A 23,822-nucleotide genomic window follows, 5' to 3' on the forward strand; every position below is an offset into this window, starting at 1 on the left:
ATTGCCGATAATTAATACCTTCATAGGCGCCTTCCTCCGACATCGATTAAATATGAATTTCTCCTAAAATAATAAAACTCTGTTCACACACATTTGCCATATTTATATAAATTTTCTATCATATATCCATTCATTTTCTCTACTTTGGACGAAGATCTCTCTTAGTTTTTTTAAGTTACAAGTTTACATCAACTCCATTTGTATCGTTATGACCCACTTGAATGGGTGTTACCACTACTTCATGATATCAAGAAGGACAAAATATCATGGCTTGGGTACATCTCTGAGTATCCCCTCACCTTACTTGGGAAAACCATTTTACTTTTGACATGACACAAGGTCACGCGACCTCAATTTAGGATCAGAGTGGTTGACGGCGCTGTTACTTTCACCGACAATTGACCTTTCCATACTCATACTGGACTAGCTAGTAGAAGGTCAAATCATCGTGGCCCTCATCTTTTGAAGTCTCCATTTAGGAATAAGTCTATATTATAAAATGAGAATACATTTTACCACATCTCATATTTCTCCCGGTAATAGAATTGACCCCGGGGGCACCAGGGTTTGTATACATTTTTAGGCCATAAATTCAATTGGGGGGGGGGAATGGAAGCCTTTCCATTTTTATGATATATATATATATATATAATCAGGGATGTGCTCGGGAAATATCTGGGTGCTGGTCGAATTTCTGCTGATAGTGTGTTCCAAGTCCTGAGGGAGGGTCTCAGGGGTGGGACTGTGGGGTTGCCCATAGGTGCTATTGTTTTCCTATTCTGGCGCTAACTTATGTGCCAAGTATTCACCCATATTTGGGTAATGATAAACTTTGTTAAATTAATCATCGTAAAAAGTGCCGGGCAGAAATGTTTAAAATACTGTTTGTCCCGGGTGGGATTCACAACTGCTGCCGGCCGCCGCATGACGTGAGCACATCTCTGTATAATAGTAATTGGACATCTATAACAGACTACATACTCTTAATGCAAAAAAAAAACCCTCTCATATTGGCTACTGCAAGCTTGTTGTTCTTCGGTATATCAACTAATAAAAACATTTAATATTTATAAGGCAAAGACATTCATCCAGCTAATATACACAGAACAGTAAACAATATATTGCATATATTCATATCAAGGCCATTTGATAATACACTATATAATAAGCATTAACGCTTGCAGGAGTTTCCCTGAACTACACGGATAGAACAATGGTATTTAAAACATTTAATGCCTATACTGTAGCCTAACAAAGAGAATGTGTTATACGCACAATAGCTGACACTATTTATGACGGAAAGACATCTAAAGCAATTTAAGTGGTTGGTGATCGACTTCCATATGTTTATTGGCATGGTTGACACAGATTTTTGGCACACACGGATGAAACTCTCAAACTTCAAGGGAAGTCAGAGAGTATCGAGATAGAGAGACATACTGCACGCATAATGCTGATGGTTTTGTCTTTGGGGGCCATTTGCTTCCAGTTCCTGTTCAGCTCCCTCCGAAATAAAGCCTGGACATCTTCTGGCTAAGGGGAACCACACCATCTGTAGAATTATTACTTTTACCCCATGGGTTGGCTGCATTCATTGGCCTTACAGGTGGTCCTCTGTGAAGAACAACAAGAGACAAATTAACAGGACTATGAACTTGTCTATGACCATGTCTATTCCACTGACTATATATATCAGTGCTTCACTTTTGCTGATTTTCAGCAACTAATTTTTAAACTGTTAAACATGGACTGAATCCCCTACAGTTCATGATGAAAATATTGCATCTGAATTTGAGGAAGTTACAGGCAGGGGAGAGGAAAAGGATGGTAGAGGGTGGGGGGAGGAGAAGGATGGGGGGCTGGGAAAGGAGAAGATTGGGGATGTGGAGAAGGGTGGGGGTGTGGAGAAGGATAAGGGTGTGGAGAGTTAAAGTCCACTATAAAAAGAAAAGAGCATTTTTAAGGGAACTTGCTAAAGAAGATTGAGTTAAGGTGGTACCTGGAATGAGGGGTCATGGTCCTCTCAAGACCAACGGATGTCGATGAAGACCTCGGAATGGGTGGGTTACTCCTTGACTCTGCCGCAAACTGGTACACGATGAGGAGACAGTCTCTGCACAGCTGGACCACACGTCGGCAACAGCTCATCTCAACCGGTGTAACACTCTCAGAGCTCTTGCTAAACATGGTTTCCCACGAATCACTGGAGACGAGAAGAGGATTAATGTGGAGAAAAAAGAAATAAAAAAAGAAATAAACAATTTTAGACAGGTTTTCACAATTTCGTTACTTGTGTATCCTATAACGCTAAAATATGTACCACACCGGCACAGAGTTGCACCTCTATATTTACAGCATTACAGATCCACTTATTAAATGTGTTCCATTCAAGACAAGCATTAGGCGTAGTAATGTTCTGTATGAATGCTACTTACGAGGTATTTTGTAACCTTGTCGTTATGTTTCACCCAAGGTGATACACACAGGTTGACACTGGTCCAGTCACTAAATCCATCCTGATTTCCACTGGTAAATTAAAGCTACGTAAACCTATGAACAAGTACCGATGAAAGTCTTGCTAGCTACCCTAGACAAATTCAACTGTTGATAGATCGGTTTTAATAATTTTCTTCACATAGGAAGGTTGCAATTTGACTTTCTTTATCCTCTTAAATATTAATTGAATGAACTGCTTGTTCGACACATTGACTTGCTCGACTTTAATCGAAGAGGCGATGACCTCGCAATGACTTTGCCGATGACCACAAACTGAGCGTTGCCGTTAATCCTGAGTCAAAATGAAATTCAGAATTCAGAATTATGAATTAAGAATATTGTCAGTTGTGCTCCATTCACCTCTTCCAGGAATTTCAAAGCAAGAAAGTGAAGGTATTATTTCAAAGCAAGCGGCTGTCATTCGAAATTCTCTCCGCTACTCGAGTCACCAAAAAATGTTTTTCCAGTTGGTCAAAAAAATTTTGCCAAACTTTCCTGACCCTAGGATACTCACCCTGCCGACGAGAAGCAGTTCCACAGACCCTGGCCGTGACTCCACAACAGCCTATTGAAGACCTTGCTGACTATTCTGTAGATCCGCAGACTCTCCATGTCGCTAGACTTCCAGGTCCGTTGCAGGACTGCCTTCACGTTGGTCCTGACGATATCGATGACTTTTCTCCTTTTGATGGAGTCTAGTTTGACCAGCCAGTAGGAGGCTATCCGCGGCTTGTGATACTTCCAGTGTTCCATTATCTAGTGTCAGGATATCAAATGAACAGTTTTTCAACAGAATTCAATCGTTATATATAAAAATATATATACACGGTCAATTCATGTATCGATAATCTCGTTCAGCGATAAAATACCCCCCCCCCCCCCATAAAGAAAAAAAGTGGTTCAAATGCTTCTGCACTGTCAATATAAAATAACACAAATTAATCCAAAATATCTGGAGAAAAGGCAACATGAAAATAGTCCCTTGGTCTCTTGTAAGAGAACTAGAAAGGTATCGCTTTGTTAAATTCCGAGTGGCAATCCCCCGGCAAAGTGAAAGATTTATTTGAAACAGACGACGGGCTTACATGGTCTAATATATCTTTGGCTTCCCCATCCGTCTTCCCGGGAAACTTGATTTTCATTTCGTTGAGCGCATCCAGAGTCTTGCCCATGGTCTCTTCGACTCGCGATCTGGATTCATTCGACAGAATGTTCTCCGTCTGTTTAGATAAATTGCATTTTACATATTAATGTCACATATGCTGAGACTAGATCACACTTCTAGGGATATTTCAAGGCATTTCATTGGAATAACTCAAATCCTGTCACAACACAGTTTTCTTCTTTTTTTTCGCTTTGTGTGTGTTTTTTTTTTATTTGGCAAATACATAATTGTTAGAACATTTTTGGCAAAATATCATATCTGTAGCAACTATTTTAAGCATAAACACTTTATTACAGTATTAAAGGCTTTAATCATTGAAAAGGGTACATCTGGAATTGAATGCATTTCCATGAACAAACTTTCCTTCATACGTTTCCTCCTTCAAAGACGAGAATATTTCCGGACAACGGATATTTGCGAGCAAGGGATGTGGATAATCGCGGTGGGGCCTTCTTCTGTTTCATGCATATTAAAACAATATGACAATAATGAGATCAACATAGATAACAATCACTGTTTGTATCACTCCCTTGTTCTCCCATCTCCTCTACCAGATCTCGAGAAACCTCCCAGAAGAAAGTTTCGATCCGTAGGAGTTAGAGCGCCCAAACTTTCGACCCTAGCAGGAACTTCCTCAGAGGCAGACTGAAACGGCAACAGGTCAGAGGAGGAAATAAGTTTTGGAATCTCACCAAAGATTGACGGGATGAAGACCTGTGCATCCCTCTTGACGATGATGTCGGCCTGGTCAGGGATCTCGACTTCTGTCCGGTCGGAACCCTCCCCCTCGATGAGGTGGGACGGGCCGACCGGGGCCTTTGAGCAGACCGGTTGGGTCGGACCGCTGACGAAGCCGTGTGAGACGGTCTGCCTTGGCCGGCAGAATCATCGTCGTCTTCTCCATCTGATGAACCTCTCCGTACGGCCGCAAAATCATCCTCTGGTCTGTCGCTTGCGATGGTCGGCATGGACGACAGAGGCTGTTTGAGAAATTGAGGGAGAATCTTAGCTTGCAAAATCAAGTATTTAAATATGCTGGATATCCACACAAAAATGAGATCATGGTCAATTCAAAATGGTTCAAACAGTCTTTGCTTGAGGAAATATCAAATACTATCATTGTGAATTTAGAAAAGCTCAAACAGTCACTGCTTGAGGAAATAACTTGCAACAAATAGTATCATTGTGAATACAGAAAAGTTCAAACAGTTGTTGATCGAACCACAAAAGAACAAAGACCATAGCCTTTGTATTATCTGCCATACAAAACAGTTCCTGGTTCTATTAACTTTATATGAACTTACTATTAAACTAAGACTATCTAAAATGTCTGGTTCTATGAACTTTCTATGAACTTACTTTTAAACTAAGACTATCTAAAATGTGGTAGTCCACAGAGCAGGATGTTTGCCCCAAACTAAGCTTAGAGTTTTTTTAGATATTTTGAGGGGGTTGTCCATGTCAAAGATTTCTATCATATGAATTCTACGATAGGGTTTGCTTCTCCTTTGAACGTTACCAGTGACATGAAATCCGTGGCTAACATTTATCTTTTTGGAACTTAAAGAAGAAATGGACTTCAAATGCAGAGAAGACTTACCTTTGGACCTCTGGATAACTTGCCAGCTTCCTCTGCTTCCAGATCACACTGCTCTAACATGTCCAAAGTACCATCCTCCTGTAATGAAAGATTAGAGACATATAACAAAGTGACGTAGCGTTCACCAAGATGGACGGTATGACCATATTATGCAATCATGACACCTCCAAACATGACTGGAGGGATCTAAAAAAGAGACGTTATGTTCACCATGATGGACGGTATGACCATGTTATGCTATCATGATACTTCCAAACACCAACGGAGTGATTTAACAAAGAGAGGTAACACAAAGATGGAGGGTATGCCCATTTTATGCTATCATGACACGTCTTAACACGAACGGAGGGATCTAACAAAGAGTCGTAACACAAAAACACTGAAAAGAAATGAAATGGGGGTGTAGGCGGTTTTACACTATCTAACGCAACGTAGTGGCCAAGAACCTGATGTATTTTTAAGGGAGGGCCCGAAGAACATGAACTTATAGCATGCTCCTCATGGTGAAACATAATTGCACCTATTAGGTGAATTGAGTGTACTTTTAATAGTAGGAAAGACTAGCGTTGGTTCTTATGTTATGACACAGATTGCCCCAGATGCAATTTGGTGCAATATAGCACACTTCAACACCCACTCCATTTTTAATTTTTTTTTGCATTTTCACCTGGCCTTAGATGCAATTTGGTGCTCCAAATGAGATTTTTTTCTCATTTGGAAATGAAAAAGGGGTTTTCTGACTTGCGAAGCGGGGGGGGGGGCGGAATGATACTTCCGCCCCCCATATTTTTCACTGGGGGAGCTGGCGACCCCCCAGCCCCCCCCCCCCGATTCCTACGCCCTTGAACTTTTCTAGTATGCTACATAACAATTATGATATTGCAATGGTTAAGTTACAACATTTGACAAACGTGTTGGTCAAGACGTAACCTTACTGTTTTAGAGAAGATTACAATCTTAAAATCGGTAATTCTTCCTTTGTTTAATTATTACCTGCTAACTCTTACCATACCAGAAGAAAGTTTTATTAGAAAGATTGATTCTCTGCTTTTTTAATTTTATTTGGAAAAACAAGCCTGACCGTGAGTAGGAAACAAATCGTTCGTAATTATTCACATGGTGGGCTTAAAATGGTCGATATTTCGACACATTAGGTCTGAAACAACTTGCGTGGCACGTTTATTAAGGAATAGGAATAATAACTTTGCATATGTTTATCTTCAAAGTTGTCATCTTTCAGTTGATGATTTCTTTACAAATGGGGAAATGTACGTTGAATTAATACATAAAAAGGTGACTAATCCTTCCTGGAAAGATGTGTTTCAGTCAGCCTTTTGTTTCTTTCATAATTTAAGCTATCCTGACTCTTTAAACAATGATAATTTAATTCTTAGCCAGCCAATTTGGAACAATAGCTCTATTTTGGTTGATAAATAAACCTGCATGTATACTATCGCCACTGGATTCAGAAAGGAATTATTGATCAATGATTTGATTAATGAGAAAGGTTCTTTCTATAATTTTGACCTCTTTGTTATCGTTTTTTTGCTGTTGCGTGTAACTTTCTTGAATAATACGGTATAATTGCTGCAATAAGATTCTCGTGGAAAGATTTTCTTTTTTACACACCGATCATAAACTTGATAATCCAGTGAATAGATTTGTTAAAGTCAAACTTTGTGACAGTAGCTTGTGCTGTAAGTCTGTCTATGACAAAATGTTGAATTCGACAGACATGAAACATAAATCTTCAAACATACCACGCGTCTGTTTGAGGAGAGGAGGGAGAAGAAGGGAGGGAGGGGAGGGTGCCGATCCCCAAACAACTATAAATATCTGTAAACTCACATCCTATGTCGTAGGTTGCTATGCCGTCTATTGTTATGCAGATTTCAAATGAATTACAATACTCCAAGAATTCGGATTTAAAGACGCCCATCTCACAATCTATGTCTTCCAGGACATCAAGATTAGAGAAATCAGCATTCCCTCCCCTTAGACCCCTCCCCCAGGTCGGCCATCAATGTTCAGCCCCCCCCCCACTCAAAAATACCTTCCTACGCCACTGGAAAAGTTGTATTAAAAATTATACCAAGCAGTTTGATATCCTCATTATGTACCCAATTGATTTCATCACTGAAACCATGAAAAGGTATTGTGGATCCACAAGGAGTACCAATCCCTAAAAGGAAAGATTTTTCTAAGTTGATCTTTAGACCAGATATTGTACTAAAAATATTAAGTTTGACTTAATAAATTAAGGAACGACCTCTCGCTTGCCTCAATGAACCAGAATGCAAAATGCGTTGAGGTTTCGATGACTTCAATGCACTAGACTTCTGCTTGTTAGTATAACCAGAACTAGCTGTTACAATAACACTATATGGCATGATAACACAGGTCAGTCTACTGTACGTTGCTATACACACCTCCACCAAAAACTAGAGGGGTCTTGTACTCAATGTTATGAATCCACACACCAAGTACTAGAGGTATCCACGATTTCCATCGTTATATATCATGGCACTGGCATGAAACTCAAATGCAGGTCGACTATTGGATTACAATAGCGTAACTCCCAACCTTGACGGACATTTTGTTCTCAAGTTGTTGCAAAAATACTAGTTTTTGACCCCTGATTGACCTTTGTTGACCTTGGATCATATAACCGTTATGTTTGGAAACAATCCCTTACCCCATTCACAACTAGTCCCAAAATATCAACCATGTCGGACCCTGTCAGTGGTAGTTTCACACGTTATTGAGAAAAAACACATTTTGACCCATAAATGACCTTTGGTGACCTTGGATCACATCACAGTTATTTGGAAAATGTGCCCCTACTTCATTCACAACTTGCCTTAATATACCGGCCTTGTCAATTTTTTTTTTGCACATAGGCAACCTTGAATGACCTTGGATGACCTGATAGTTTTTATCATAAATGTTCCTCTTGATGACTTGCACTCTGTCCTAAAAAGTTTTTTGCTACAATGTACATACATAATGTTATTGCTAGAAAGGTATCAAATCCAACCTTTGGCCCCTCATAACTTGAGAACTGGGTTTCCGATTGAAGCGGGAGTTGGTTTCCTCTATATAGCACAAAGAGCTCTACCATATATCAAAATATTGACAATTTTTTTTTTGCCTCGTATCTCCTTAAATCAGCATATTTTTCAAGATTTGACCTTTGACCTTTTGACCTCGCGGTCAGATGTAGTTTGAAACGCTGATTCCAAAAAGCAACATGACAAGTCTGTACGACCATCCTAACTGTACTTATTAAAAGCCAAAAAAAAATTGACCTCTGATAACTTCGCACACGAAGGTCGCACAGGGGTCAACCCATTGACAATTTTGATCGGAAAGTACCTTTGAGATCCGATTATGGCCACGAAAATTCAAATAACCAAAAAAATTAATAAAGGTCACCGGAGGTCAACCTGGGGTCAAAGGTCACCTAGATGCAGGTCAACTACTGGATTACAATGGTGTAACTCCCAACCTTGACGGACATTTTGTTCTCAAGTTATTGCAAAAATACTAGTTTTTGACCCCTGGTTGACCTTTGTTGACCTTGGATCACATGACCGTTACGTTTGGAAACGATCCCTTACCTCATTCACAACTTGTCCCAAAATATCAACCACGTCGGACCCTGTCAATGGGAGTTATTGCTTGTTTTAATATTTTGGTTTTTGGCCTCTAACTGACCTTTGGTGATCTTCACAGGCACCTAAAACAATAGGGTTCATCTACTCAATGTGGTACTCATATACACCAGATATTAGATTGGTCCAAGCTTCCCTACTTGAGATATCGTGTTTACACACATACACAAGCACACACACACTCTCCGCATAGGTTACGATTATCATCGAAACCAAAATGGTCGTATCATCTGCGTACTCTGTCATTTTATATTCTCGCCCTCCCATAGTAATAACTCTAATGGTCGTATCATTATAAAGTAGAGTATGTAAGATCTGAACACCAAAAAAATATGGAGACAGTGGATGACCCTGTCTACAACCCCTTTCAAATGGAATGATCATAGAAGAAACCATCAACTAGCACAGAGGACGACGCTTTGTAAGTTATAAAAAGAGTCAAACCATCGTAAAATCGCAGAACCAAAGTTGAAAAGTCTTAAAACCTTACTTATAAAAGAAAGGGATACTGAATGATAAGCCTTCTCAAAGTCAATAGCAAAAAAATCTAACCAAGCCAATTTTTGTTGTTGTATCTTTTGCAGATGGCAAAACAGACACCCTTTTTGTCAGGCGCATGTGTACTGACCCTATTTTCTTAGACAGTTCGACTCGTTGTATGACCGGTCGAACTGCTGAAAGATTCGTGCTCAGCTTAGACCATATCTTGGAGCTGGATGGCTACATCTACATGTCGTCTTTTGCTGGAACTGTTTGTCCCTGTAATGACGACTTCTGTAATGACGATGTGATTAATCCAGTGTTAGTGAAGCGATCGCACACTCCAGCACCGGAGGGTAGGTGAAGCCACAGTCAAACACAAACACACACACACACAACCACACACACACACATATATATATATATATATATATATATATAATATAATATAATATAACGAAAATCCACGTTTACTCCAAAAGAAAATATTATTAGAGAAAACCAGAGAAATAAGATATGACTCATAATTGACAAATAAGGAGTAAGTTTAAGAAAATTTATTGGAATTTAACACATAGTAATATATAATAATTTTTTTTTTATCTCATTCAATTGGTTTTCTTAGAAAAAAAAGGTTTTACACTTTTCACAGTCATCCTGTATATTACCTTATGAGATGAAAGAAACGTTACAGTATACCGTGTCAAGAATAATGTTGGTTTAACTGTTTCCGGCTTAGAAGCATTGGCAGCCAGTTGGGACAACTTCCTTATGCTAATACCTCTCTAAACTGTACTCCAATATCATACTTCAAAGCACTGGTATTTGTCAGTACAAACAGTTCCTAACCTTTATCTGATAGAAACATGATATTCATACTGCTCGTACTGACAATACGAGTGCTCTGAGATCGGGAAATGACACTAAAGTAAAGAAAAAAAATTGACCCAACTGGATGGCATTGAACTCAAGGGGCTGTGATTATTAATAAAAAAAAAGACAAGAACACATACACATACCTGTGATATTATAAATCAATTTTATTTATTCCCAGGTGTTGTTAAAAAAAAGTCATACCAAAATACCTGAGTGCTAAGTTTCAGCCTCTATTATTTAAGTGATTGCACTTTTGCTTTGCTGTGTTTTGCTTCCATCTGGTATTTGACATTTTCTTCAATTTTTTTTACACAGCAACTGGCTTACAGTGTGGAATATGTGTTGATGCAGATTTTCCGGATACTGATTATGATTATGATAATCCTCACTGCGAGGCCGGTAATCTGACCGCTTCGAATGTATTCTACCGTACATGCAGTGGCGATGGCGCCTGTGTAACAATCGATGGCAGTATCACCCAATGTAAGAATACATTAAAGATAATTTAGCCTAAACATGAAAAACCACCGTAACAAGATTAAATATTGATATGCACAAATCAGCATGGCCTGTCTTGGCTTCTAACCGCAGTTCAATCCCGACAGTGTATATAATTTTAACTTGCACGGAATCATCGTCATCGCCGTAGCCACTAACCATAACCACAATCATCACTGTGATATGATGTTACATAACTTTATGTAAAAACGTTACGTGTACATGTTATTCGAGTAGACCAATCAGAAGCGTCCAACCAGTGATATATAAGCAGTACACGAGGCGTGTGCCTCCACTTCACTTTCCTACTTTCTGTCTCTAAGTTGTGTATCCGTGCTCGTTATATTTATGTTATTTATTGTAAATATATATACGTTGAAGTCAGAGACTGGTTATGTTCTTCTTTGATATGTCCACCCAAGTCAGTAACATTACAATCACCATCACCATTGTCACTCCCACCACCAACATCCACACCGCCACCATCACCACTTCATCACTACAAACACCAACGTTCTCACCACTGTTCTCACCATTATCACCACCGTCACCCTTACCACCACTATTACAACAACAACCAGCACCATCACAATCATCACCACCATCAATATCACCACCACAATCACTGTTCTCACCCCTTACCCTAACCACTTTCACCACCGTCACCCTTATCACCACTATTACAACAACAACAACCACCACCATCACACACATACATCGTGCTTGTTAATCTCAATAATGTCGTTCTCACTTTATTTGTTTACCCGTAATTTTATTTTGACTTCTTATCATGAAGTTGTTATGGTTTCTCACTGTTAAAATGTATTTGACTGATCTAGTGTGTCAATCTTTTCTATCTCTCTTTTTCTTTCTTTTACAGTTGGAATCAGGTACAACGTATATCAGAGGCTCTGCGTTCATGGATTTTTAGAGAGTTACAGTAAGAGTGACAAAATGTTTTGTTTCTCAAGGTCCCAATCCGCATCAGTTGGCGAAAACATCTTGCTTGATGAAGAAGATTATTACTTTGGAAACGATTTTACTTTTGACGGTGTAGTTTGCGATTTATGTAATCTTCCAGGACGTGGTGTTGCCAGTAGGCCTACTGGTGAGGGGGATGGAGATGGTACATCAAGCAGTTTGGACCTACCACCTGTAGCAATTGTGGGCATAGTGGTAGTAGTGGTGGTCTTAGTGATATGCTGTGCAGTTGCTTCTGTGGTAAAGAAAATTGGCATTTTCCGTTAACGTAAGCGCAGAACGCTTACATTTTATATTTAACACAGACACACCCAGCACAGACCTATGGTAGGAGTAGTCCAGTGGTAAAATTGAAGGGGCCCATGATACACTTTCTCGACAAGGGGTAACCGCAAATTTGTGAGGGGGGAAACAGAAGTTATTACTATCTATGAGACTATAACACACGCAGATTTTTCAGGGAGTGGGAGAGGAAGGGGCGCTTGTGGTTGGATACCTATTTACAGCCATGTGTTATCAGAAATATTGAGTGATTTTGCTCCAATTTGGGCTGCTTACAATCGGCTTTTAACGATATCCGCGGATATCAGCCGATACACGGATCCGATAAACCATACTTGAACAAAATACCTGTCCAAGCATTGCTTGCTCGAGACGGGTGGGTCAGCAAATATCTGCAGTTTATGCATTTTTTATATTTCGGGCGAACCGATATTTCACCGATTTATACCTAATATTGGCCTATACCAATAATGGCATACCTATAATCGATAGTTTTCAATTACCTTACATTAATTGCCATTTCGTTCAGTGGCCTTTTTTTTATATCACTTTTTTAAATTTTCAAATGTGATCGACTTTCGAATCATAGTATTTCATTGTTAATGACAACGCAACTTTTGCAGCTATATTAACTGAATTAGTTAGTTCAAATATTTGGTGTGGGGACCGTGTTTGGTTACAGGAAAAAATGATAAATTGCTTTTTAAATTCGCATTTACTATTTTTCGCTTACATTTGTTTTTGTAATGTACCGTGTTTCCGTTTGTTTTGCTCATTCCATTTGTCAACAAACAACATTGTGTACCAACATCTCAACATACCCGTGTTTTGTTTGCACCAGTATAGACGTCTAGATTATCAGTGGTTTCATTTATTGTATGTTTTTCCAAGGGCGTCTCGGCCCCGATTGAGTGGTTTATTCTTCCCCGACTGAATGTACAAAAAATAAATCCCAATTGGACGTTTTCCATCTACCGACAATGGAGCATCCCACCCCCCCCCCCATCCCCCTCCCCAGTTACTCAAACCACTGTACCTCGCCGAGGCTTTGTACCATCATGTACACTTGCTATGTAAAAACATGTCCTTTTACAATGTAACAACCATGTTCAATGTACTATTCAAATGAAGTTTAAACTACGACAAATAACATTCTAACAGAACGTCAACCACCCCACCCACCCCTGACAGCCTCTCTCACGCCGCAAAGGTGTGTTTCTTGGTTAGACAATACCGACGTGGGGTACCCAAGAGGGAAACGAAAATATTAAAACCGACATATTGTTGTTGTTTTTCCAGCAAGCTTGTATTAACCACCCTCAAACGAACAAAGTATGAAAGACTGTAAGGTATATAGTGGTAGCGCAATCAAGCATTAAACTGTGAACTAGAATTACCGCCACGTATATAGGCTACACTTCAAAATATACACTGGGTAAGTTTACAGGTCTCTACATGGAACGAAGACCCAAAAACAACAACAAAACAACCGTATTTACACAACCATAACTTTGAACGCACAACTTTCTTTTTTCTTCATTTCTTTTCTTCATTTCTTGACGTGTGAAGGCTTTCTTTCTGAAGGAGAACTGTTATCGGATGAAAATTGAACATTAAACCGAAGGTAAGTGTGAGAATATGTTGTAACTGTTTAAAGAAGAATTCGTAAAACAATGGCAAAACAGGTGTACAAGTCAGTGGTCGAAAGAAGTCCCAATACATTTGTTCTTCAAGCAATGTGGCCGATTCTGAAATTTCTCGCTCACAAATTGTTAAAAAAGCCGCAAATTTCGAATGAAGTCAAAACGAATCACCTATTGTTGGAATATATATATGCTGTTGATACGTGCAAGAAAATATTATCGAGTTATTTGTGTTCTTCTTTCGTTTTATTTCACAGTCAAAATGCATCTCCAAGTGTCGATAGTGGTGTTTACATTGACCATTCTTTCATTGACCGGTGAGTTTCCTATACTCTTTAAGTATTAATAATTAGCAATAGACCCCCCCCCCCCACCCCTCCCTCTCTCCATCTTTCAGTCTGAGAATTTTCATCATCATGTTTGCTCTCTCAGTAAAGTAAGGCAACATTTGTCACCAAACCACTGGATCTAGCAATGTACGATACCGGTGAGAAACGCCTACAGTGGAATTACGGCCTTCCTTGCCGGTTTCGAATTATGTATATGTATATATATATATATATATATATATATATATATATATATATATATATATATATATATATATATATATATATATATATATATATATATATATATATATATATATATATATATATATATATATATATATATATATATATATATATATGTATATGTATATATATATATAAAATGAAATCGTAGTGAGTTGGGGAAAAAAAGTTATTAATACTTATAAACATTTCGTCACTTTTCAATGCCGCTAGCGAGAGCTTAGACGTTGTCAACTGCAATGTCCTAAGTACCATGATAATATTATCATGGTATTTACATGTTTAGTTACCTTGACCATTTATAATGTGAACTGGAAGAGGTCAAAGTTTAAGCATAGTCCTCTCAACCTTCAAGGAAAAAAAGTATATTGCATAACGAGCAAGTTTTTGATTTTTAGATAACCTCCACCTCCTCCCCCATCACCAAGATCACAACAACTTTCCGCCTGCTCTGATATAGTACGTGGTAAGAATAGCATCACTGTGGCAAAGTAATATCCGTAAAACTTTTCATTATTTTCTCTTACTTTTGGCTTTCATTTTCTTGCACAGGGAAAAGTTTCAGCCAACAGTGTCTCAATTGCATAAGTGAAAAATATCTGAATGCTGATTTCTCTAATGTTGATGTCCTGGAAGACAGAGATTGTGAGATGGGCGTCTTTAAATCCGAATTCTTGGGGATATGTAATTCAGTTGAAATCTGCATAACCATAGACGGCATAGCAACCTACGACATAGAAGGATGTGAGTTTACAGATATTTATAGTTGTTTGGGGATCCAGTGGCGGAGCGTCCATACAGTCAGAGGGGGCGGATCCCCCCCCCCCCCCTGACGGACTCAAATGGACTGCTGGCGCCCTTTTCAGCTTTTTACCACTTTTTACTTATTCGCGATTATTTACTTTTTTATTGCGCTTTCATCTACCTATTGACATTTGTCACATTTTGTTGGCGATGACACCTATTTATTCTTCGTTTATCTGCAAATTAGCAAGGCCAGGAAAGGGTCATTTCCGGCGATCTAGGAAGTATCTTTACTATATTTATGCAATTTGTGTACGCTCCGCGCCAACCTGTGGTGGCGCTCCGCTTAGATAGTGTCGAAAGCGCCCCTACAGACCATCCTCGCCCCCCTTGACCAATACCCCTAGTTCCGCCACTGTGGGGATCTGCACCCTCCCCTCCCTCCCTCCTTCTCCCTCCTCTCCTCAAACAGACGCGTGGTATATTTGAAGATTTATGTTTCATGTCTGTCGAATTCAACATTTTGTCATAGGCAGACTTACAGCACAAGCTACTGTCACAAAGTGTGACTTTAACAAATCTATTCACTGGATTATCAAGTTTATGATCGGTATGTAAAAAAGAAAATCTTTCCAGGAGGATCCTATTGCAGCAATTATACCGTATTATTCAAGAAAGTTACACGCAACAGCAAAAAAAACTATAACAAAGAGGTCAAAATTATAGAAAGAACCTTTCTCATTAATCAAATCATTGATCAATAATTCCTTTCTGAATCCAGTGGCGATAGCATACAGGCTTATTTATCAACCAAAATAGAGCTATTGTTCCAAATTGGCTGGCTAAGAATTAAATTATCATTGTTTAAAGAGTCAGGATAGCTTAAATTATGAAAGAAACAAAGGCTGACTGAAACAAATCTTTCCAGGAAGGATTAGTCACCTTTTTATGCATTAATTCAACATACACTTCCCCATTTGTAAAGAAATCATCAACTGAAAGATAACAACTTTGAAGATAAACATATGCAAAGTTATTATTCCTATTCCTTAATAAACGTGCCACGCAAGTTGTTTCAGAGCTAATGTGTCGAAATATCGACCATTTTAAGCCCACCATGTGAATAATTACGAACAATTTGTTTCCTACTCACGGTCAGGCTTGGTTTTCCAAATAAAATTTAAAAAAAACAAGGAATCAATCTTTCTAATAAAACTTTCTTCTGGTGAGGGAAGAGTTAGCAGGTAATAATAATTAAACAAAGGAAGAATTACCGATTTTAAGATTGTAATCTTTTCTAAAACAGTAAGGTTACGTCTTGACCAACACGTTTGTCAAATGTTGTAACTTAACCATTGCAATATCATAATTGTTATGTAGCATACTGGAAAAGTTTGTATTAAAAATTATACCAAGCAGTTTGATATCCTCATTATGTACCCAATTGATTTCATCACTGAAACCATGAAAAGGTATTGTGGATCCACAAGGAGTACCAATCCCTAAAAGGAAAGATTTTTCTAAGTTGATCTTTAGACCAGATATTGTACTAAAAATATTAAGTTTGACTTAATAAATTAAGGAACGACCTCTCGCTTGCCTCAATGAACCAGAATGCAAAATGCGTTGAGGTTTCGATGACTTCAATGCACTAGACTTCTGCTTGTTAGTATAACCAGAACTAGCTGTTACAATAACACTATATGGCATGATAACACAGGTCAGTCTACTGTACGTGGCTATACACAACTCCATCAAAAACTAGAGGGGTCTTGTACTCAATGTTATGAATCCACACACCAAGTACTAGAGGTATCCACGATTTCCATCGTTATATATCATGGCACTGGCATGAAACCCAAATGCAGGTCGACTATTGGATTACAATAGCGTAACTCCCAACCTTGACGGACATTTTGTTCTCAAGTTGTTGCAAAAATACTAGTTTTTGACCCATGATTGACCTTTGTTGACCTTGGATCATATAACCGTTATGTTTGGAAACAATCCCTTACCCCATTCACAACTAGTCCCAAAATATCAACCATGTCGGACCCTGTCAGTGGTAGTTTCACACGTTATTGAGAAAAAACACATTTAGACCCATAAATGACCTTTGGTGACCTTGGGTCACATCACAGTTATTTTGGAAAATGTGCCCCTACTTCATTCACAACTTGCCTTAATATACCGGCCTTGTCAATATTTTTGCACATAAGCAACCTTGAATGACCTTGGATGACCTGATAGTTTTTATCATAAATGTTCCTCTTGATGATTTGCACTCTGTCCTAAAAAAATTTTTGCTACAATGTACATACATAATGTTATTGCTAGAAAGGTATCAAAACCAACCTTTGGCCCCTCATAACTTGAGAACTGGGTTTCCGATTGAAGCGGGAGTTGGTTTCCTCTATATAGCACAAAGAGCTCTACCATATATCAAAATATTGACCATTTTTTTTTTGCCCCGTATCTCCTAAAATCAGCATATTTTTCAAGATTTGACCTTTGACCTTTTGACCTCGCGGTCAGATGTAGTTTGAAACGCTGATTCCAAAAAGCAACATGACAAGTCTGTACGACCATCCTAACTGTACTTATTAAAAACAAAACAAGAATTGACCTCTGATAACTTCGCACACGAAGGTCGCACAGGGGTCAACCCATTGACAATTTTGATCGGAAAGTACCTTTGAGATCCGATTATGGCCACGAAAATTCAAATAACCAAAAATCTAATAAAGGTCACCGGAGGTCGACCTGGGGTCAAAGGTCACCTAGATGCGGGTCAACTACTGGATTACAATGGTGTAACTCCCAACCTTGACGGACATTTTGTTCTCAAGTTATTGCAAAAATACTAGTTTTTGACCCCTGGTTGACCTTTGTTGACCTTGGATCACATGACCGTTCTGTTTGGAAACGATCCCTTACCTCATTCACAACTAGTCCCAAAATATCAACCACGTCGGACCCTGTCAATGGGAGTTATTGCTTGTTTTAATATTTTGGTTTTTGGCCTCTAACTGACCTTTGGTGATCTTCACAGGCACCAAAAACAATAGGGTTCATCTACTCAATGTGGTACTCATATACACCAAATATTAGATTGTTCCAAGCTTCCCTACTTGAGATATCGTGTTTACACACATACATAAGCACACACACACTCTCCGCATAGGTTACGATTATCATCGAAACCAAAAAGGTCGTATCATCTGCGTACTCTGTCATTTTATATTCTCGCCCTCCCATAGTAATAACTCTAATGGACGTATCATTATAAACAAGAGTATGTAAGATCTGAAGACCAAAAAAAAAAAAAATATGGAGACAGTGGATGACCCTGTCTACAACCCCTTTCAAATGGAAAGAATGCAAAGAAGAAACCATCAACGAGCACAGAGGACGACGCTTTGTAAGTTATAAAAAGAGTCAAACCATCGCAAAATCGCAGAACCAAAGTTGAAAAGTCTTAAAACCTTACTTATAAAAGAAAGGGATACTGAATGAAAAGCCTTCTCAAAGTCAATAGCAAAAAATCTAACCAAGCCAATTTTTGTTGTTGTATCTTTTGCAGATGGCAAAACAGACACCCTTTTTGTCAGGCGCATGTGTACTGACCCTATTTTCTTAGACAGTTCGACTCGTTGTATGACGGGTCCAACTGCTGAAAGATTCGTGCTCAGCTTAGACCATCACTTGGAGCTGGATGGCTACATCTACATGTCGTCATTTGATGGAACTGTTTGTCCCTGTAATGACGACTTCTGTAATGACGAAGTGATTCGTCCAGTGTTAGTGAAGCGTTCGCACACTCCAGCACCGGAGGGTAGGTGAAGCCACAGTCAAACATATATAGTATATATATATATATATATATATATATATATATATATATATATATATATATATATATATATATATATATATATATATATATATATATATATATCGGGCCTCGACAATTTATTTAAAACTACTCGTCAACTGGCGACCGAGTCTAAAATTCTACTCGCCAAAACGTTAAATTTACTCGCCATTTTTTCTCGCAAAGTGTTTGTGTGATATAAGCCTAGGTAGTATGGCCTAACTTAGGATATCGCGGTTTAGTGTTACTGTTAGCTGTTTACAGAAAAAACGATTTATTTAAATTGTGCTTCGTCAAAAGTGTTTAAAACATGATATTCATGCGTTACCCCCGTTCGAGTTGTCGTTACGCATTTGCAGTTTTCCAGTTTGGTTACACCTATCGTGCATCGATTAGTCGATTAGTATCAAATTAGTTTCGAGCTTTTGAACAGAGCTGTTCCTTAGGACCTACTTGTAACAGTGCACTTGATAATTCTACTGTGATGTGTAACATTAGGCAATAGGCCTTTGTTGATTGGCTCACAAGTTAATAGTAAGCCTATCGTATAAAGCCAGTGAGCGAATGCGCCACTGGCCAAAATGTCGAGCGTAATGCATTTTTTGCTCGCCAGTCGCAAATTCTAGTCGCCATTGGCGAGCTGGCGACCGTATTTGTCGAGGCCTGATATATATATCATAGATAGATAGATAGATAGATAGATAGATAGATAGATAGATAGATAGATAGATAGATAGATAGATAGATAGATAGATAGATAGATAGATAGATAGATAGATAGATAGATAGATAGATAGATAGATAGATAGATAGATAGATAGATAGATAGATAGATAGATAGATAGATAGATAGATAGATAGATAGATAGATAGATAGATAGATAGATAGATAGATAGATAGATAGATAGATAGATAGATAGATAGATAGATAGATAGATAGATAGATAGATAGATAGATAGATAGATAGATAGATAGATAGATAGATAGATAGATAGATAGATAGATAGATAGATAGATAGATAGATAGATAGATAGATAGATAGATAGATAGATAGATAGATAGATAGATAGATAGATAGATAGATAGATAGATAGATAGATAGATAGATAGATAGATAGATAGATAGATAGATAGATAGATAGATAGATAGATAGATAGATAGATAGATAGATAGATAGATAGATAGATAGATAGATAGATAGATAGATAGATAGATAGATAGATAGATAGATAGATAGATAGATAGATAGATAGATAGATAGATAGATAGATAGATAGATAGATAGATAGATAGATAGATAGATAGATAGATAGATAGATAGATAGATAGATAGATAGATAGATAGATAGATAGATAGATAGATAGATAGATAGATAGATAGATAGATAGATAGATAGATAGATAGATAGATAGATAGATAGATAGATAGATAGATAGATAGATAGATAGATAGATAGATAGATAGATAGATAGATAGATAGATAGATAGATAGATAGATAGATAGATAGATAGATAGATAGATAGATAGATAGATAGATAGATAGATAGATAGATAGATAGATAGATAGATAGATAGATAGATAGATAGATAGATAGATAGATAGATAGATAGATAGATAGATAGATAGATAGATAGATAGATAGATAGATAGATAGATAGATAGATAGATAGATAGATAGATAGATAGATAGATAGATAGATAGATAGATAGATAGATAGATAGATAGATAGATAGATAGATAGATAGATAGATAGATAGATAGATAGATAGATAGATAGATAGATAGATAGATAGATAGATAGATAGATAGATAGATAGATAGATAGATAGATAGATAGATAGATAGATAGATAGATAGATAGATAGATAGATAGATAGATAGATAGATAGATAGATAGATAGATAGATAGATAGATAGATAGATAGATAGATAGATAGATAGATAGATAGATAGATAGGTGGGGTGGTGGTGCCTTTGTTCCTGACGTCCATCATCGTCGGGGGTAAAATGTTCATATATGTATATCTGTATGTGCGTGTGCTAAGTTTCAGCCTCTATTATTTAAGTGATTGCAATTTTGGTCTGCTGTGTTTTACTTCTATCTGGTATTTGACATTTTTTCTTTACACAGCGACTGGCTTACAGTGTGCACTATGTGTTGATGCAGACATTCCGGGTCAGTCTTACAGCTTTCTAGAAGAACTTGATAATCCTCACTGCGAGGCCGGTAACCTAACCGCTTCGAATGTATTCTACCAAACATGCAGTGGCAATGGCGCCTGTGTAACAATCGATGGCAGTATCACCGAATGTAAGAAAACATTAAACGTAATTTAGCCTTAACATGAAAAACCACCGTAACAAGATTACATATTGACATGCACAAATCAGCATTGCCTGTCTTGGCTTCTAACTGCAGTTCAATCCCGACAGTGTATATATATAATTTTTACTTGCACGAAATCATGATCCTCGTCATCACCATAGCCACTAACCATAACCACAATCATCACCATCACCATTGTCGCTCCCACCACCAACATCCACACTGCCACCATCACCACCCCATCACTAAAAACACCAACGTTCTCACCACTGTTCTCACCATTATCACCACCGTCACCCGTAACACCACTATTGCAACAACAACCACCACAATCATCACTTCCACCACAACCATCACTGTTCTCACCCCTAGCCCTAACCACTATCACCACCGTCACCCGTAACACCACTATTGCAACAGCAACCACCACCATCACAATCATCACAATCATCACTATCACAACAACCATCACTTTTCTCACCCCTAACCCTAACCACTATCACCACCGTCATCCGTAACACCACTATTGCAACAACAACCACCACCATCACTATCATCACAACTACCACTGTTGTCACCACTATCACCACCGTCACCCTTATCACCACTATTACAACAACAACCACCACCACAATCATCACCACCATCACTATCATCACAACCACCACTGTTCTCACCACTATCACCACCGTTACCCTGACCACCAATATAACAACAACAACAACCACCCTGTCACAATCATCACCACAGTCATCGATATTGATTTTTACTGGTCCAAAATCAGTTTTCTGTCATAGCTGTTTCCCGGCTGGTCTTTCCTTCTTGCATCAGGTATAATAACAGCAGTCATATTCCATCTTCTTATGGTGGCCTGAGTAAATTATACTCCTCCCCGAACATCCCCTCCCAAACAAACACACACCGTGTTTGTTAATAAAAATAACGTAATTAATTTTACTTCAGTTATAACTGCAGCATTTCTATTCCATCTAATCGTGATAGATAGATTTGTGGAAACTCCTATCCCACCCCATACCCCCCCCCCCACACTGCTCCAACACCCCTCCCATATCCCAAACATACATACACTGTTAAAATGTTTTTGACTGATCTAGTGTGTCAATCTTTTTTATCTCTCTTTTTCTTTCTTTTACAGCTGGGACCAGGTACAACTTATATCAGAGGGCCTGCGTTCATGGATTTTTAGAGAGCTATAGTAAGAGTGACAAAATGTTTTGTTTCTCAAGGTCCCAATCCGCATCAGTTGGCGAAAACATCTTGCTTGATGAAGAAGATTATTACTTTGGAAACGATTTTACTTTTGACGGTGTAGTTTGTTATTGTACCAGCGATTTATGTAATCTTCCAGGACGTGGTGTTGCCAGTAGGCCTACTGGTGAAGGGGATGGCGATGGTACATCAAGCAGTTTGGACCTACCACGGTGAAGGGGATGGCGATGGTACATCAAGCAGTTTGGACCTACCACCTGTAGCAATTGTGGGCATAGTGGTAGTAGTGGTGGTCTTAGTGATATGCTGTGCAGTTGCTTCTGTGGTAAAGAAAATTGGCATTTTCCGTTAACGTAAGCGCAGAACGCTTACATTTTATATTTAACACAGACACACCTAGCACAGACCTATGGTAGGAGTATTCCAGTGGTAAAATTGAAGGGGCCCATGATACACTTTCTCGACAAGGGGTAACCGCAAATTTGTGAGGGCGGAAACAGAAGTTATTACTATCTATGAGACTATAACACACGCAGATTTTTCAGGGAGTGGGAGAGGAAGGAGCGCTTGTGGTTGGATACCTATTTACAGCCATGTGTTATCAGAAATACTGAGTGATTTTGCTCCAATTTGGGCTGCTTACAATCGGCTTTTAACGATATCCGCGGATATCAGCCGATACACGGATCCGATAAACCATACTTGAACAAAATACCTGTCCAAGCATTGCTTGCTCGAGACGGGTGGGTCAGCAAATATCTGCAGTTTATGCATTTTTTTATATTTCGGGCGAACCGATATTTCACCGATACATACCTAATATTGGCCTATACCAATAATGGCATACCTATAATCGATAGTTTTCAATTACCTTACATTAATTGCCATTTCGTTCAGTGGCCTGTTTTTTATATCACTTTTTTAAATTTTCAAATGTGATCGACTTTCGAATCATAATATTTCATTGTTAATGACAACGCAACTTTTGCAGCTATATTAACTGAATTAGTTAGTTCAAATATTTGGTGTGGGGACCGTGTTTGGTTACAGGAAAAAATGTATAAGTTGCTTTTTAAATTCGCATTTACTATTTTTCGCTTACATTTGTTTTTGTAATGTACCGTTTTTCCGTTTGTTTTGCTCATTCCATTTGTCAACAAACAACATTGTGTACCAACATCTCAACATACCCGTGCTTTGTTTGCACCAGTATAGACGTCTAGATTATCAGTGGTTTCATTTATTTTATGTTTGTCTAAGGGCGTCTCGGCCCCGATTGAGTGGTTTTATTCTTCCCTGACTGAATGTACAAAAAAAAATCCCAATTAGACGTTTTCCATCGACCGACAATGGAGCATCCCCCACCCCCC

At 38.4% G+C, this 23,822-nt stretch overlaps 3 protein-coding genes across 3 annotated transcripts; 2 read left to right on the forward strand and 1 right to left on the reverse strand.

Annotated features, from left to right (window-relative positions):
- Nucleotides 1–776: 776 nt before the first annotated feature.
- LOC139978544 (uncharacterized) lies at nucleotides 777–5,336 on the reverse strand. The gene is made up of 6 exons (XM_071988844.1): nucleotides 5,262–5,336; nucleotides 4,354–4,641; nucleotides 3,582–3,716; nucleotides 3,011–3,252; nucleotides 2,000–2,203; nucleotides 777–1,614 (listed from the first exon to the last, which is right to left on the reverse strand). Exons 1-6 carry the CDS (start codon nucleotides 5,319–5,321, stop codon nucleotides 1,497–1,499), a joined length of 1,047 nt encoding a protein of 348 aa, XP_071844945.1. The 5' UTR covers nucleotides 5,322–5,336; the 3' UTR covers nucleotides 777–1,496.
- A 54-nt stretch (nucleotides 5,337–5,390) lies between these two features.
- LOC139975193 (uncharacterized) lies at nucleotides 5,391–12,037 on the forward strand. Its single transcript, XM_071982883.1, has 4 exons — nucleotides 5,391–5,397; nucleotides 9,520–9,771; nucleotides 10,607–10,774; nucleotides 11,670–12,037. Exons 1-4 carry the CDS (start codon nucleotides 5,391–5,393, stop codon nucleotides 12,035–12,037), a joined length of 795 nt encoding a protein of 264 aa, XP_071838984.1.
- A 1,036-nt stretch (nucleotides 12,038–13,073) lies between these two features.
- On the forward strand, nucleotides 13,074–22,668 carry LOC139975239 (uncharacterized). Its single transcript, XM_071982982.1, has 6 exons — nucleotides 13,074–13,676; nucleotides 13,953–14,012; nucleotides 14,823–15,014; nucleotides 18,598–18,849; nucleotides 21,028–21,207; nucleotides 22,379–22,668. The coding sequence occupies exons 2-6, from the start codon at nucleotides 13,958–13,960 to the stop codon at nucleotides 22,666–22,668; spliced, it is 969 nt and encodes a 322-aa protein (XP_071839083.1). The 5' UTR covers nucleotides 13,074–13,676; nucleotides 13,953–13,957.
- The last annotated feature ends 1,154 nt before the right edge of the window (nucleotides 22,669–23,822 follow it).

Source organism: Apostichopus japonicus, chromosome 2 (assembly GCF_037975245.1).
Source record: "Apostichopus japonicus isolate 1M-3 chromosome 2, ASM3797524v1, whole genome shotgun sequence".
Taxonomy (NCBI): Eukaryota; Metazoa; Echinodermata; class Holothuroidea; order Aspidochirotida; family Stichopodidae; genus Apostichopus; species Apostichopus japonicus.